This window comes from Anoplopoma fimbria, chromosome 8 (genome assembly GCF_027596085.1).
Source record: "Anoplopoma fimbria isolate UVic2021 breed Golden Eagle Sablefish chromosome 8, Afim_UVic_2022, whole genome shotgun sequence".
Lineage (NCBI taxonomy): Eukaryota > Metazoa > Chordata > Actinopteri > Perciformes > Anoplopomatidae > Anoplopoma > Anoplopoma fimbria.
The window spans coordinates 22,499,916-22,518,879 of record NC_072456.1 but is presented as its reverse complement, the minus strand read 5'-3'; the positions used below and the strand labels follow the sequence as shown (position 1 = coordinate 22,518,879).

General features: G+C 34.3%; 2 protein-coding genes across 2 annotated transcripts in view; one reads left to right on the top strand and one right to left on the bottom strand.

The window, feature by feature from the left end:
• unc13a (unc-13 homolog A (C. elegans)) overlaps positions 1–8,504 on the top strand; it is a 46,377-nt gene extending 37,873 nt beyond the window's left edge. The window contains exons 39-44 of the mRNA XM_054602400.1: positions 99–179; positions 1,615–1,762; positions 2,556–2,612; positions 6,459–6,551; positions 7,970–8,129; positions 8,216–8,504. Coding sequence (XP_054458375.1) covers positions 99–179; positions 1,615–1,762; positions 2,556–2,612; positions 6,459–6,551; positions 7,970–8,129; positions 8,216–8,504 — 828 coding nt within the window. The remainder of the gene's footprint in view (positions 1–98; positions 180–1,614; positions 1,763–2,555; positions 2,613–6,458; positions 6,552–7,969; positions 8,130–8,215) is intronic.
• A 2,460-nt stretch (positions 8,505–10,964) lies between these two features.
• The window catches only part of si:dkey-110c1.10 (unconventional myosin-Vb), a 28,345-nt gene continuing 20,345 nt past the window's right edge, over positions 10,965–18,964 (bottom strand). The window contains exons 33-35 of the mRNA XM_054602331.1: positions 12,463–12,637; positions 12,286–12,366; positions 10,965–12,194 (exon numbers count right to left, since the gene is read on the bottom strand). Coding sequence (XP_054458306.1) covers positions 12,033–12,194; positions 12,286–12,366; positions 12,463–12,637 — 418 coding nt within the window. The 3' untranslated portion in view covers positions 10,965–12,032. The remainder of the gene's footprint in view (positions 12,195–12,285; positions 12,367–12,462; positions 12,638–18,964) is intronic.

Below are 18,964 nucleotides of genomic sequence, written 5' to 3'. Positions count from 1 at the left end.
AGATCAAGACTCTAATTGAGTAGAAAAAACACAAGGCAGATCATATGAATAGACAGGTGCATCATTATGGTCTGTGCTTCTGTTATTGTCATCTTCAGGAGCACATGGTTCGAGAGGAGGCCAAAGCGCTCAGCCCTAAGCAGTGTGCTGTGATAGAGCTGGCCCTGGACACCATCAAGGTAGAAACACTTTGCTATATGTGCACAAACTTTCACTGTTAGGATCCACCTTAAATATTTGACAATTAACAGGTATGGCTAGTGGAAATGTGGTGTATAATAGTCCAACATTCAAGAGTTTGAACTTTACAGCTCTGTGATTTATTTGTTTAAGTTACAGAAAACTTAACTTCTTAAAACGAATAATGTTTCTACAATAACTATATGTGGATGGGACTGAGGTACTAGGCAAAGCATTTTAAAAGCAAAAAAAACATAAAGAAAATACAAATGGTATTTGGCAGGATCACATGTATGCAAATACAATCAATGGTGACCATGGAAACCACACCCCCAGGTGAAAGCATATTCCCTTTGTGGAGCTGTTTTTCCGAGTTTAAACATCAGAGATTGAACTGGGTTTTAATCATTTTTTTAAAAAGTAGGTTAAGTAAGAACAATGAAAACATTTTCTAAATTTTCTAAATAACACCTATTAAGCTAGAAATTATGGATACTAACTTTCCTGTTCCTGTATGGGTAAGAAAGCGGAAATAAGACATATTTAGAATGGACATTTAAATCCAAAAGCATCTCTTTTATAAGATAACTCGAACATCCACAGAGCAGGGGCACAGAAATGATTCAGAGGATGTAGAGCTGGACAGAGGCTCTGTAACATGCCAGAGATTATGTACATATTTAATTAATGCAAGCTGTTGGTGGTGGATCCCGAATTTGCAGCAACTCGTGCTACAGAGACAGAAACCATTATCACTTTAAAGTTTGCAAGCAGGATTAACGTTTTTAATTAAGGCTGCAACTACAATTATTCCACAACTTCTTCAATTTGGCTTTAAAGGATGACAAAAATGCCCATCACAATTTCCTTAAGCCTACATAATGTATTGTCTTGACCAACCAACAGTCAAAAACCAAAGACTTTTCATTTTACTTTAATATAATCCAAGAAAAAAGTAAAATTCTCACATTGTAGAGCCTAACGTTATCATTTTTGCTAGAAAAACAAGGATTTAATCAATTTTTTAAATAGTTTTTGAATCATAACCTGTCAATCGATGAACAGAATAACCAACTGTACTTTAGAACAAACTTCATGAGTACGTTAAGCTTGCCAAATCGGTTTCATCTTTTAGATACCTTAGAAAACAAACTTTTATAAACAGGCTTTTTTGTGAATCACTCCCTATCCACCTTTTAGTTTTGTAACATTTTAATTGTATCTCTGTTTAGTGGTGTGATTACTTGTATCTGGTTACCTTATATAATACCTTTTATTTCGATTTTATTGTTGTTGATTTTGGGTTTTGTATTGTTGACATTCTTTATGAGTAAAGGTTAACATTATTATTATTATTAATAGATTTTTAAAGAATCTTTTTGCAGCGGGATGTAAGTTAACAGCTGTCTGTCTGCCTGTCTTTGTGTGTGTTAGCAATATTTCCATGCTGGTGGTGTTGGTCTGAAGAAGACATTCCTGGAGAAGAGTCCTGACCTCCTGTCTCTCCACTACGCCCTGTCCCTCTACACGCAGGCTACAGACAAACTCATTAGGACTTTTGTCCAGTCACAGAATGCACAAGGTACACTAATGGTCTTTGGGAGACGTTTGATTTTCTTTATTCCCGGTATCTTTATTCCCCAAGAGTGAAGTTAATGTCTAATGTTACGTAATTCAGTTAGTGAGATCAGCATATCTCTGTTTGTAACCCTACTCAGTGTCTCCCACTCCTCTGCTGATGTTAGGGTTTCCCAAATGTTGATCTCTATATCCTGAAAATATCTCACATGCTTTGTAGAGCATGAAGTCTAGGCTGTAGCTGCACAATATTTTCTCTCTGCTTTGAAACTCGGAGTCTCCTGGTAGCCAGCCTCGGGAAACACACAGACTACTCTTTACATGATCTGACAGCTATTTGTAATGAAAAAAAACAAATACCCGCCCTCTCTTTTTCTCTCGCTCTTTGATTCTGTTGCTCAGCCTCCATCCTACCGTCAGATGGCTTCATAGCAACCATCATCTTTTGTGGAAGTGCTGATGGCTGACACGCTGTCTCTGGGCACCGCTGGTAGAAATGTGATGATCGCTTAGCATTTAATCAGCAAAAAAAAGACAGGTTTTTGCAGCATACCGAGGTCCGTTTTACAGCAGTAGATCTGCTTGAGATTTGCACGTTGCAGGATTTCACAGCAGATCAGAAGAATGAAAACAAGCTGATTTAATTAAATTAACAATGTATCTTACAGGATTTTTCCCATTTTTAGAGGACAAGACTTATAAATGTCGGTCTGTTTTTTCTACTCTGTAAACCTCATATTTCTACGTGTTTCTCCTTTCTCTGTCTACTCCCTCCTTCTGCCCCGTCTGTGGGCCAGTGTTCGGCGGGAAGGGGGTGAGGTTCACCACTAGTGAGGATGTTTACCCAGAAAAGGGTATGTGGCATTCAGGTTCAAGGCCTGAGACATCCAGGAGTACCGGAAAGCCTCCAGACCAAAGCCCAACTCCCTCCACCCTTCACCCCCACCCCATGTGCATCCTGAAATTCCCCTTGCCTGCTCAAACTCATCCCAACAGACAAATACAATGCACAGATGGAGCATCTTTTTCTGTCTATCTATGCCTTTTTCGCACACACATACACATACATGCCCACCGCAACTATAAGAACATAGACTTTATGCATTCATGCATGTAATGTGCACACTGATGTCTGTATGTACGGAACTGCACTGAATACATACGCCATGGACTGTATGTATGAGCAGACACTAAAGCATGATGTGCTGACATCAGGCGAAAAGAATAGAAATGCATTAAAGTGTGGAGGAATCCTGATCCAGCATGATGTCACCCAGAGAAGCCCGAGGGCCGAGCAAGTGTGTGTGTACACGTGGGCGAGATGAATAGCGAGTGACTGAGCGGAGCCAATGTGATTGAGTGAGACTGTGTTTAAGGTTGTTGAAGCAGAAGCACAGTGTATCGGAGGAAATCCTTCTTTTGCCCCCACGTCACCACCCCTGCCACTGTGTTTGAAGTTGCAAAAGATGCAGAAGAAGAAGTCTAGAATGATTATGAAGAATGATGATGGCTGTTCAGTTTTTGTCTGGGAGGGGCTCCCTGTCCTCGCCTGCTCTATCATCACACATAAATACAGAGACGGACACGTTCAAACACACACATAACTCCCACGTGCAGGGCGGCCCTGCCCTACAGCAGTGATGAGAGAGGCTGCTCAACTCATCCCCCCACCCCCTCCCCTCCCTCCACAGATTGAGCCAATCAGAAACATTCCCTCAGGTCAGGTGGTCTGATTTCTGTCATGTTAGATTAGTATCCAAAGATCTGAGTCTTGCTCACAAGCACTTACACAGGATGACTTCATTTGATGTTGCACAAGCTCCAGCACACTGACAGTCCTCTTGATGAACAACTGTGGTATATAAAGTGGTAAAGGCTCCAGGAAAAGACTTATGAAAAATATATTGCATACCAAGTTATGTTGTACTATATGGAGAGAAAACAAGGAGAATCATATAGAAGCAGTATAAGCACGAAACTGAATTCTTCATGTCGGAACAAAAAAACAAACTGAATGGACGGCATTGATTTTGTTTTACTTTGAAAATCTGTCTGAATTTGTGTGGTCTAAATTGCCCCATCAGAAATATCCAGTAGGTAATTTCACGTTTTGCAATTTCAAAAATGTTCCTTTTTTGGGGTTCAAAAATTCAAGATTCAAGGGTTTTCAGTGGCATATCTGAGCTCCTCTTTCTTGGATCACATGACTGACGGAACACAACGTGATTGGACTGAAGTCTATTCCATTGAGACTTGATTTCTAATGCTTGGAAGCTTAAATGTTGAAGGTTGAATTCTTAATCTTGATTTTCTCAATTTTACCGACTCATTATGAACCACTTACTATTTTTATTTGACTTTTTAGGGCCAAAAGTTATGAATTTAAGCAATCATCTCTTTTTTTGACATTGTTTTCATTCTATTTGAAATTGTGATCCGTAAAATAATCTTTAAATCAGGGCTTTTTTATAATTGCAAAACTTTAAATCACCTTCTGGAAGTTTCAAAGACACCTCACAAATTTAGACAGATGGTTTTCAAAGTTAAATATTTCATCGTTATCCGCTCAGCGGTATTCAAAATTCAGCATGAAGTTTTCAGTAGTGCTTAAATTTGACAATTAGGTATTCATTATCACAGTCTTTCCTGGCTTCCATAGTGGAGGTAAAGGAAACAAATTAGTGTGTCTTCAGCCTGCCTGCCAGCTGCTGGATGCTCTTGACTGTAACAAGGATGCAAATTAACTTCCTGCCAAGCAAGCAGCTTTCACTGGATAGTTTTTCCCAACCATATTAGAGCAGATGATGAGAGCAAGATGACTGATCGAGGCTCAGTGGTCTTTATTCTTATTAACTCGACTCCTGCTGATCAGTGAAGACTGTGCTACTTACATACTGCAGGCAATGAGCTGCATTATTTGTAATAGAAATAATCAAAGGTCAATATGTTTGGGCGCTAGTTTGAGATATTAATGTCTATTTTGGTTAAAATGTTCAATATGATAGAAAAATGTGCGCCTATTTATCAGAAAAGCCTGCTTTTTCTTGGCAACATCTTCCAGCCTCCCAGCCAGCAAAGTTTGTTTCTCATCTTTTATGAACGTCCTCCATAAAGTAGATAAGACCAGATGGACGACTGCTGCTCTCTTTGGTCCTGTTGGCAGCGGGACCAACAATCCCATAATGCTCCCCGGAGAGCTGCATGCCAGGAACACTCTGCCGTCTAACTCCCACAGACACCTTGTTTCGTGGGCGGCTGGTTGAAAACACACAAACAGGCTGCCGGTCGCCGCCACAAAGATACCGTTGACAAAGTGAAGACACTAATTAAAACACTGAAAATGTATCTCCATCTGTCACCGTATCCTTCTGGAGTCGTATGTGGAGCTCAACCACTTGTTTCACATGCAGCACAAAACCACATACGCAGACACTGAGGATAGATTTGTCCATTATCTCCCTCCCAGACAAAAGAGATGGAGCTTGAGAGGATCCATCACTGTCTTCTTTGCACTAAAATAGTCTTACAGCTAGACGTATGGAGTCAAGGATTCCAAGACCTGAGCTTGGGCCCAGGTCCTAAGTGGAGTAATCTTGAACCAAATCAAATATATTTGGTATTTGTTGTTAAAACGCAAAGATATCTCTTACTTTAACCATTTGCAATCGTAGTTCCGTTAATTTAGAACGTTATAAGTCAAATTTGAGTCATTAAATTTGATCTATATCGCCAAAAATCAATCAAAATTTTGCATAAAAGGGCATCTTTTATTAGACTTAATTTGCACTATAGGACGTACAGAGATGAAATATTGTCCTATGTATGGGGTAGATAGAAACAGCAACAGTAAAATTATACTGTGGAGAAAAAGTGGAGTTAAAAAAATATTCGAGATGTATGGATCCTGGAACTTGACTTGAATTTGAGTCCTTCAGACTTGGGTGTCAGTAGTGCCTTCCTTCACCGACAGATCAGAGAAGCTGAGCTGCTTCTCTCTCTTCGTAAAGGTCTTTCCCTTTCCCGTTCCACCTCTTGCCATGCTTGGGTAAAAGTCTTTACCAAGGAATGGGTGTGTCCACCTGTCTAGATCCATCTGAGCATGTCCTGACCTGATCTACGTCAGGGGTACCACACTGTCGGTTGACCTTCTCTAGCTTCTCTCCTGTCTTCTTCTCTTGCTCTAACTAACCACCCTGCATCTTAACAGACAACTTGCATCTATGAGTGGGCAGGAATTACTGTCCTCGCTGAATCCAAATTATTACCTCTCAGCTCAGAATGTCAAACTGAAGGAATGAATACAGCTATTTAGGATCACTAGACTAACTACCTATATTCAAAATGTATGCCCACTCATAGCAGCTTTGTCTGATTGTGCACTTCCAGACCACAACATATGCTCAAGCAGATCACTACGCCTTATTTTAAGTCCTCCTGTTACACAGTGATTGGTTCAGTATAAAGACATGTTTTCCCAGTCAATATTCTGTGTAATATCCAAAAGGTAATAGCCAAATCCATTTCAATGTTAAGTTAGCAAATTTGATGTGGATTTGGTCTGTAACCTTTTTAAAATGAGGAGGATAATATGGGCACAGTGGTTTGTGTGAGTGTTTGGTCTGTCATAGGAGCATCAAGAGTCCCATGTTTCCACGTTTAAAGGAATTAACTTGACTCTCACTCTGTGTCTGTCCTGTCAGGCTCTGGTGTGGACGATGCTGTGGGAGAGGTGTCCATCCATGTGGAGATCTTCACTCATCCTAACACTGGAGAGCACAAGGTCACAGTGAAAGGTAAAGGAACCCCTATGGTATAGTATGCAATAAAATGTCATTAGAATTGATATGGTATAGTGTGCAAATAAAATGTCATAAAAGTCATAGTGTAATATGCCATAAGAAGTCAAATAATCCATACCAAATTATGCCTTTTAAATGTCCCAATTACGTCAAAAGAATAATGTGTCGTAAAAATAATATGTCATAAAAATGCTATAGAATAGTTAGTCATAAAAATGATGTAGTATATAGTATGTCATAAAAATTTCAGAATATAGTATGGCAGATAAAAGTCATTGTATAGTATGTGCAAAAAAGTCATAGTATAGTATGTCAAAAAATGTCATAAAGAAGTCAAAGCAACGTTAAAAAAAACAGTTAAAGTCATAAAGTAATAGAATAGTATGTATAAAAAAAATCATTGTAAAATTTGTCCAAAATAGTCATAAAAAGGTCATATCGGAAAAAGTCATATTATATAAAGAAAATGATAGTATAGTATATTATGTGGAAAAAAGTCATAAATATTTCTATAGTAAATATGTCGTAAAAATGTCACTAAAAAGTCATAGTATGGTATGTAAAAACAAGTCATAGTGTAGTATGTTGAAAAAAGTTAAAGTATAGTATTTTGATAGAAGTCATAAAAAAGTCATAGTATAGTATGTCGAAAAAAATCATAAAATGTCATAATATAGACTGTAGAAAAAAGTCATAAATATTTCTTTAGTGAATTTGTCAATAAATTTCATTTAAATCCATAGTAAAGTATTTTTAAAAAAAAAGTAATTGTATAGTATGTAAAACAAGTCATCAAGTAATAGTAAAGTATGTTGAAAAAAGGCATAAAAAAGTCATAGTATTGTATGTCATTGAACTTATTAAAATGTCATATTATATATAATATTCCATAAAAGTGTCGCTAAAAAGTAATTATACAGTATGTAATAAAAATGTATTTAAAAAGTCATGGTATAGTATGTCAAAAAAAGGTCATAGTAAAGTATGTTGAAAAAAGTCATGGATGTCATAAATTGTTGTAAAAATGTCATATTATAGTATGTCATACAATGTTTATAAAAAATGTCACAGTATAGTATGTCATAAAAATGTCATTAAAAAGTCATAGCATATTAAATCATAAAATGTGTCATAGTATAGTGACATAAGGAAAGTCATAAATAATCTCATAGTATAGTGTATCATAAAAATGTTTCTATCATAGTATAGTATGTTATGACAAATTCCCCTTTCACTATTTTAACAAGGAACTGAATAGGAGACCTGAGGGAGAGCCAATATTTTCTTCTTCTGAATTTTCTGTTCTCTCTCTCTTTTTCTCTCCGCTCCACATTTTCTCACATTTCCTCCACATGAATCTCTCTCTCTCTCTCCCTCCATTTCCTCTCCCTCCATCTCTCTCTCCATCTCAGTTGTGGCTGCCAACGACCTGAGGTGGCAGACGCAGGGAATATTCCGGCCATTTGTGGAGGTGTATATCATCGGCCCTCATCTCAGCGATAAGAAGAGGAAGTACGCCACCAAGTCGAAGAACAACAGCTGGGCTCCCAAATACAATGAAACCTTCATCTTGTGAGTAATAATACTGATAACGATTAGTTGTTTTGAAGGTTGTAGAAAGATGTCTGAACAGATGGACTCTTTCCTCTCCACTGCAGCACCCTGAGCAGCGAGGTTGGCCCTGAGTGCTACGAGCTGCAGGTGTGTGTGAAGGACTACTGCTTTGCACGAGAGGACCGCACCGTGGGCATGGCGGTCCTGCAGCTGAAGGACATGGCCTCCAAGGGCAGCGTCGCCTGCTGGCTGCCGCTGGGTAAACGCATCCACATGGACGAGACGGGCCTCACCGTGCTGCGCATCCTCTCCCAACGCAACAACGACGACGTGGCCAAGGAGTTCGTCAAGCTCAAGTCGGACCAGCGCTCTGCAGAGGAGGGCCGCAGCTAAGAGAGACACACGACTGAATTTTAAAAAGGACACATCTGAAGCTCGATCAGACGCCGCCACCTACTGCCCTGGAGCTCTGTCATGAGCCACCACTAGCCACTGCCCTTCTGATCCAGTGTTGTAAAAGCACAGATAAATCACACACATCTAGGGCTGTAAATACATTCATTTCAGTCGAAAGAACAAAGTGCTAAACAAATCATAACTATTTTATTTTTTTTCAGAAAGCACCAGTGTCTTTATTTGTTGCAGATATTATCAGTCATCATTTGGATGAACAATACATAGAGTTTAATCATAAAGCCTATATCTACATTCCTCGGTCCATAAGGGTGAGTCAAGCCGTTCCATACACACTCTCACACACACTCGTCATTTGACTGGTTAAGGTGAGAAATATCTTGTAGCCTTTAATATTTTGGCTTCCTCTCGTCCCTTCCCTGGCGTGCACCTGCTCAGAGAAGGGACGGCAAGTGCCAACAGATGTTTGCTGAAAAATATGCCAAGACCGGACCTAAGCACAACGGGACCAACTGTCCAATTTACCCCTGAACAACAGCAACAACGGCTGCAGGGCCTCAAACATTCCAGATATCCGGCGGGGAACAAAGCACTATTTAGTTAAAGATAATTTAAATATTTATTTAATGCTTTCTTCTAAATTATATTTATATTAAAATAATTCTATATATCATAGTATATAATATATATGAAGGACATATGTAAAGTTATATACAGGTATATTCGATGGACGTTTGGTCTTTGAAAGATTGTCCCGGTCTGTCTTTTTATGTGCGTCCACCCTGTAACAGAGCACACTGCCTGACACCCTCAATGCCTTCTGTCTCGTTGACCCTCGTAAGTCGTGTTCGTCTCCTATATAGCGACTGTATGGAGAGATTGATCTGATGAAAACACGCCCTCAAGCACTGTGGTTCATCAGGGTATACAGCATGTCTGTGTGTGAATGGATAATCTGCGTATTGAGCCTGTGTGGAGCTCGTAATGTGCGAGTGTGTTTGTAATGTTCACCTCATGTAGCCGCCCGTGTTGCCTGTTACCTGCAAAATGTAATCACAGAAAGCCATCACAAACAAAGAACATCACACCGAGGAGGGGGGTGGGGGAGGGGGGTTCATATTCAGTTTTTGGAGGATTCTTGAAGTGTCTTTTACTCCAGGGGAGGAAGCGTCTTATGTCTTATGATGGTTATTTTTCGTCGTTTCTTGTGTTACTGTAAACATTCCCAATAGCCCTTTACTGGGTGTGTGAGAGATGCATGATAAGAGAGGAAGAAAAACTTGACTGCCACTTCCTTTTCTTAAAAAAAAGTGTTGCCAAATCAAAACCTGCATGTCAGGACATCATGAAAACCTGATATCCTATTTTGCAAAAGCAGCATGCTCTGAGGCAAAATGTCTACATGGGTAAAAAAAAAAAAGAAGATAGATAAACGCTGCACCCGAGGGGAAGCATAAATCTGTAATGATCCAACACCCACGATCCTTCTGCAGGTGCTGTAACCTTGATCTCTGATACCGAGAAGTCAGACCTCTGCAAAAAGAGGGCCTACAGCTTGGTGTGAAGCACAGGGTCATTAATGCACCCCATAATAACACATCTATACTGTTTTTTTGTACATTTAATTGTTAATTGTACATGGAATGACAGGAATTACACATCAAGGCTTAAACTCATCCTACAGCTGTGTCCACGTGTTTAATCTCGAGTTTATTTCATGTGAAACTAAATGTTTTTGAATTGATTATTGCCTGTCCAGCATGTCTTTTAATTCTATTTTTATGAATGCCCTTTTAAAACAAACAAAAAGATTGATTGGTTTATTTATCTATAACAGGTATGTATGTTTGTTTGTAAAACAGAGTCCATTTTTAATAATGACAGGGTGTTTTGCTTGTTTTTTTTTCTATTCCTGCCTCCTTTTTTAAGTTCCCCCCCAGAAGCACTTGATCGTGAATTGATCATTTAACAGGCCCCCTCTTTTGAACAAGGTGTAAGAACTGAACTCTATGCATCTAATCTATAAAAACCTGTGTAGATGAGTCGTTTTTTGAAGCAGTCTTATAATGTTTACATTGTGGATTATTCTTATTATATCAGCACAAGTGTTTGTCTGATATGTTGTACATGCTGTCTCTATTGTAATGGGCCAAATATCACAACAGTAGTAGAGCTGATTAGAGACGGAAATTTGTTTGCACAGCGTTTCAGTGCTGAGGAAACTAATCTGAAAACGGAGAGATTGATTGATTGATTGTTGTTGTCGGCCGTTGTAAATAGCTCGGATGTAACAAACACATGTCAGCCTATGTGAGGTGAAGTTTGCTGCTCTTTTGTAGACTTGAATATTTGCTCTGAGTGACTGGGCAGTTGGGGATTATGTGTATGGGTTGCCCAATCTGGATATGTAGCTATTATTGAAAGATATAGGAAGTCTGTGTACACACTGGAGAAGAATAACAAGGACTTGGTACAAATCTGATCATTTAATGGACTCGATTAAGAGCCGAATTAAAACAAAACACAGAAAACTATCCGCTAAATTAACTAAATCTAAACACGTTGTCACTCTCTGGTGTGTACAAGGGTTTTTCTATTCAAGGGAACATGGGCAAAGTCTTTTAAAAACTTTAAAAAAACACGTACACAACTGTCACATAGCTCGAAATGCCACGAAAAATATCTTTATTTATTGCTGTTGACAATGATACTTTAGTCTCCTCCGTCAGAGGCTCAGTTTGCGTGTTTGGGTTTTGGAATGCACGAGGAATGCACACAGAAATTAAAGACAAGGATAAATGTAGAAGCACAATGAAAAGCACACAGACAAAGAGCAGACAGACATGCATGATCTGTTCTGTCTAGCTGATCAGACAACACAGACAGACCGCTGCACAGCGCCGCCGGTCCTGTACTTCCAGAAAAAGGTGCATGATGGGAACAATAAAAACAAAAAGATAAAAATGTATTGTGCCAGCACGCATAATTATTTGATGTTAACTGCCAATTGATGTCTCCTTTTATTTTGATATTTCATTATTGTTTTCTATTTTTCAAATGTTTGTGAATATATAAATATGTATTACTGATGATGTGTAGTGGTACAAAGTACTCGCATGAGAATTTTTTTATACACAAGATGTTTCTAATTTTTTGCGTTTTTTTTATTCTGGTTGTTCTTATCGGGGGTTGAGGTTACTGGGACTGCAGTTTCATTGTGTTTCTGCTTCCAATAAAATATGGAAAGAAAAAAAAAGTCATCTCATTTCTTGTTTATCAAACTGTACTAAAATAAAGCTGCACCTTTGCTGTGCACAGATTAATTCACTGATAATTAGAGATTGATTTAAAAAGATAGTCCTGCTAAAAAAAAAAAAAAAAAATCAGTAGACTTCACAACACCTTCTGGAAGTTATTTCAATTTCAAATGACTCAATTCATTTGGTTGGGGAATACAATCTGCTATCATATTAATATATTTGCTCTGAACAGGCAACACATCCTATTCTAGGCTCTGCGGAGAAAGGAGATCTTGAGGGAGTCTGGGATGACTAACTGCTCAGTACGGAGGCCTGGGGGAGGCGAGTAGGGAAATGTGACTGGAAACACTCGTCTCACATCCATGAGGAGCTGTGGAGGCTGACCGTCGGATCGGCCTTTGAGAAGCCCCTAGAAGAGCAAAGACAGAGACCCCACACATTAGACACACTTCTTTAAATTGTACACAGGAAGCCCTTGCAGATGTGAGACAGAACAGTACCTGAACAGTACGGATGAAATTCAGTGTGACTCTTTCGTCAAGGTCACTGTTGGGAGTGTAGAGGGTCAGAATCTTCACAATCTGTTCAACAAAAAAGATACCAGCAGGAAGTTATATACACTTTAATTGCATAAAAATGTGTTCTTTTTTTCAAGCCAGATGCAGATAGAGACCCACCTGCTGGCTGGACAGGGCAGTGCAGGTTTGAACAAGGGCCTGTGCGTCCGCCTCTGTCTTTTTCCCAGCTTGCAGAAGCTGAACTGCCTGGATGAGGTGCTCCAGTGTGGCCACAGCGCCCCCTGTCTGCAGACTTCGGCTCCGCATCCACTCCTCCAAAAGACTCACATTATAGCTGAATGAAAAGAGTAAGAAAGGTTGATTAATAAGTAATCTGTTATTTTTACAGAGCAAACTTTCTGTGGGTCAGAATCAGCTGAACACTGGGATTCAAGAAAGTGTATAGGACAGACTATCCTATGACTATTTTCATGTTCTATTTCTCAAATGTTTATGAATTAAACGATATGAATTACCGATGAGGTGTTGTGGTGCATTTTTTATGACATACTATACTTTTTATGACTTTTTTCGACATACTATCCTATGACTTTTTTTTTATTTTTTCGACATACTATACTATGACTATTTTTGACATACAATACTATGACTTTTTTCAACATACTATACTATGACTATTTTGGACATACTATACTATGACTATTTTGGACATACTTACTATGACTTTTTTCGACATACTATACTATGACTTTTTTATGACTTTTTTTTAACATACTATACTATGACTTTTTCATGACTTTTTTCAACATACTATACTATGACTATGACTTTTTTCAACATACTATACTATGACTTTTTTCAACATACTATACTATGACTTTTTTACTATACTATGACTTTTTGGACATATTTTTTTTCACATACTATACTATGACTATTTTGGACATACTATATACTATGACTTTTTTCAACATACTATACTATGACTATTTTGGAACATACTATACTATGACTATTTTGGACATACTATACTATGACTTTTTTATGACTTTTTTGGACATACTATACTATGACTTTTTTGGACATACATACTATGACTTTTTTTGACTTTTTTCAACATACTATACTATGACTTTTTTGGACATTTTTTTTTTTCACATACTATACTATGACTTTTTTCAACATACTATACTATGACTATTTTGGACATAATATACTATGACTTTTTTATACTATACTTTTTTTCAACATACTATACTATGACTTTTTTGGACATACTATACTATGACTTTTTCATGACTTTTTTCAACATACTATACTATGACTTTTTTTTGGACATACTATACTATGACTATTTTGGACATACTATACTATGACTTTTTTTGACTTTTTTTTTTCAACATACTTTTGGACTATGACTTTTTTTTCAACATACTATACTATGACTTTTTTGACTTTTTTCAACATACTATACTATGACTTTTTTTTGACTTTTTTCAACATACTATACTATGACTTTTTTGGAACATACTATACTATGACTATTTTGGACATACTATACTATGACTTTTTTATGACTTTTTTCAACATACTATACTATGACTTTTTGGACATACTATACTATGACTTTTTTTGGAATATACTATACTATGACTTTTTTCAACATACTATACTATGACTATTTTTTTCAACATACTATACTATGACTTTTTTTTATGACATTTTATACATACTATTTTATGACTTTTTTCAACATACTAAACTATGACTTTTTAAACTTTTTTTAACATACTATACTATGACCTTTTAATGACTTTTTTCAACATACTATACTATGACTATTTTGGACATACATACTATACTATGACTTTTTTCAACATACTATACTATGACTTTTTGGACATACTATACTATGACTATTTTTTCAACATACTATACTATGACTTTTTTGGACATACTATACTATGACTTTTTGGACATACTATACTATGACTTTTTTTTTTCAACATACTATACTATGACTTTTTTGGACATACTATACTATGACTTTTTTGACTTTTTTCATACATACTATACTATGACTTTTTTATTACTTTTTTGAAATACTATACTATGACTTTTTTATGACTTTTTTTCAACATACTATACGATGACGTTTTTATGACTTTTTTCAACATACTATACTATGACTTTTTTCAACATACTAACATACTATACTATGACTATTTTGGACATAATATACTATGACTTTTTTTTTTAATTTTTTCGACATACTATACTATGACTTTTTGGACATATGACTTTTTTCAACATACTATACTATGACTTTTTTGACTTTTTTTCAACATACTATACTATGACTTTTTTTTGGACATACATACTATACTATGACTATTTTTTTACATAATATACTATGACTATGACTTTTTTTTCAACATACTATACTATGACTTTTTCAACATACTATACTTTTTTTTTGGATACTATACTATGACTTTTTTCAACATACTATACTATGACTATTTTGGACATACTATACTATGACTTTTTTTTTACTATACTATGACTATTTTGACATACTATACTATGACTTTTTTTTTTTCAACATACTATACTATGACTTTTTGGACATACTATACTATGACTTTTTTTCAACATACTATACTATGACTTTTTGGACATAATACTATGACTTTTTTTCAACATACTATACTATGACTATTTTGGACATAATATACTATGACTTTTTTTTTATTTTTTCGACATACTATACTATGACTATTTTGGACATACTATACTATGACTTTTTCATGACTTTTTTCAACATACTATACTATGACTATTTTGGACATACTATACTATGACTATTTTGGACATAATATACTATGACTTTTTTATGACTTTTTTTTGACATACTATACTATGACTTTTTTCAACATACTATACTATGACTTTTTTGACTTTTTTCAACATACTATACTATGACTTTTTTTGGACATACTATACTATGACTATTTTGGACATACTATACTATGACTTTTTTGGACATAACATACTATGACTATGACTTTTTTTTTCGACATACTATACTATGACTTTTTTATGACTTTTTTCAACATACTATACTATGACTTTTTCATGACTTTTTTCAACATACTATACTATGACTATTTTGGACATACTATACTATGACTATTTTGGACATAATATACTATGACTTTTTTATGACTTTTTTCAACATACTATACTATGACTTTTTTGGACATACTATACTATGACTTTTTCATGACTTTTTTCAACATACTATACTATGACTTTTTTTCGACATACTATACTATGACTTTTTTGGACATACTATACTATGACTATTTTGGACATAATATACTATGACTTTTTTATGACTTTTTTCAACATACTATCCTATGACTTTTTTCGACATACTATACTATGACTTTTTTATGACTTTTTTCAACATACTATACTATGACTTTTTCATGACTTTTTTCAACATACTATACTATGACTATTTTGGACATACTATACTATGACTTTTTTCAACATACTATACTATGACTATTTTGGACATACTATACTATGACTATTTTGGACATAATATACTATGACTTTTTTTCGACATACTATACTATGACTTTTTCATGACTTTTTCAACATACTATACTATGACTTTTTTCAACATACTATACTATGACTATTTTGGACATAATATACTATGACTTTTTTTTTATTTTTTCGACATACTATACTATGACTTTTTTTTCAACATACTATACTATGACTTTTTCATGACTTTTTTCAACATACTATACTATGACTTTTTTCAACATACTATACTATGACTATTTTGGACATAATATACTATGACTTTTTTTTTATTTTTTCGACATACTATACTATGACTTTTTCATGACTTTTTTCAACATACTATACTATGACTTTTTCATGACTTTTTTCAACATACTATACTATGACTTTTTTCAACATACTATACTATGACTATTTTGGACATAATATACTATGACTTTTTTTTAATTTTTTCGACATACTATACTATGACTTTTTCATGACTTTTTTCAACATACTATACTATGACTTTTTTTTATTTTTTCGACATACTATACTATGACTATTTTGGACATAATATACTATGACTTTTTTTTATTTTTTTTCGACATACTATACTATGACTATTTTGGACATACTATACTATGACTTTTTTATGACTTTTTTTCGACATACTATACTATGACTTTTTCATGACTTTTTCAACATACTATACTATGACTTTTTTCAACATACTATACTATGACTATTTTGGACATACAATACTATGACTTTTTTTTGGACATACTTATACTATGACTATTTTGGACATACTATACTATGACTATTTTGGACATACAATACTATGACTTTTTTTCGACATACTATACTATGACTATTTTGGACATACTATACTATGACTTTTTTATGACTTTTTTTCGACATACTATACTATGACTTTTTGGATGACTTTTTTTCGACATACTATACTATGACTTTTTCATGACTTTTTTCAACATACTATACTATGACTTTTTTCAACATACTATACTATGACTATTTTGGACATAATATACTATGACTTTTTTTTAATTTTTTCGACATACTATACTATGACTATTTTGGACATACAATACTATGACTTTTTTCAACATACTATACTATGACTATTTTGGACATACTATACTATGACTATTTTGGACATAATATACTATGACTTTTTTATGACTTTTTTCAACATACTATCCTATGACTTTTTTGGACATACTATACTATGACTTTTTCATGACTTTTTTCAACATACTATACTATGACTTTTTTATGACTTTTTTCAACATACTATACTATGACTATTTTGGACATACAATACTATGACTTTTTTCAACATACTATACTATGACTATTTTGGACATACTATACTATGACTATTTTGGACATAATATACTATGACTTTTTTTCGACATACTATACTATGACTTTTTCATGACTTTTTTCAACATACTATACTATGACTTTTTTTTCAACATACTATACTATGACTATTTTGGACATAATATACTATGACTTTTTTTTTTATTTTTTCGACATACTATACTATGACTTTTTTATGACTTTTTTCAACATACTATACTATGACTTTTTCATGACTTTTTTCAACATACTATACTATGACTTTTTTCAACATACTATACTATGACTATTTTGGACATAATATACTATGACTTTTTTTTTATTTTTTCGACATACTATACTATGACTATTTTGGACATACAATACTATGACTTTTTTCAACATACTATACTATGACTATTTTGGACATACTATACTATGACTTTTTTCAACATACTATACTATGACTTTTTCAACATACTATACTATGACTATTTTGGACATACTATACTATGACTTTTTTTTAATTTTTTCGACATACTATACTATGACTATTTTGGACATACTATACTATGACTTTTTTGGACATACTATACTATGACTATTTTGGACATAATATACTATGACTTTTTTATGACTTTTTCGACATACTATACTATGACTTTTTTGACATACTATACTATGACTTTTTTTTCATGACTTTTTTTTGGACATACTATACTATGACTTTTTTCAACATACTATACTATGACTTTTTCATGACTTTTGTCAACATACTATACTATGACTTTTTTCAACATACTATACTATGACTATTTTGGACATAATATACTATGACTTTTTTATTTTTTCGACATACTATACTATGACTTTTTTATGACTTTTTTTCAACATACTATACTATGACTTTTTCATGACTTTTTTCAACATACTATACTATGACTTTTTTCAACATACTATACTATGACTATTTTGGACATAATATACTATGACTTTTTTTTTCTTTTTTCGACATACTATACTATGACTATTTTGGACATACAATACTATGACTTTTTTACTTTTTTTTCAACATACTATACTATGACTTTTTCATGACTTTTTTCAACATACTATACTATGACTTTTTTCAACATACTATACTATGACTATTTTGGACATAATATACTATGACTTTTTTTAAATTTTTTCGACATACTATACTATGACTATTTTGGACATACAATACTATGACTTTTTTCAACATACTATACTATGACTATTTTGGACATACTATACTATGACTTTTTTATGACTTTTTTCATACTATACATACTTTTTTCATACTATACTATGACTTTTTTCGACATACATACTATACTATGATTTTCATGACTTTTTTTTTTTTTCAACATACTATACTATGACTATTTTTATACTATGACTTTTTTAACATACTATACTTTTTTTGGACATACATACTATGACTTTTTCATGACTTTTTTCAACATACTATACTATGACTTTTTCATGACTTTTTTCAACATACTATACTATGACTATTTTGGACATACTATACTATGACTTTTTTCAACATACTATACTATGACTATTTTGGACATATACTATACTATGACTTTTTGGACATACTATACTATGACTATTTTGGACATACTATACTATGACTTTTTTGGACATACTATACTATGACTTTTTGGACATACTATACTAT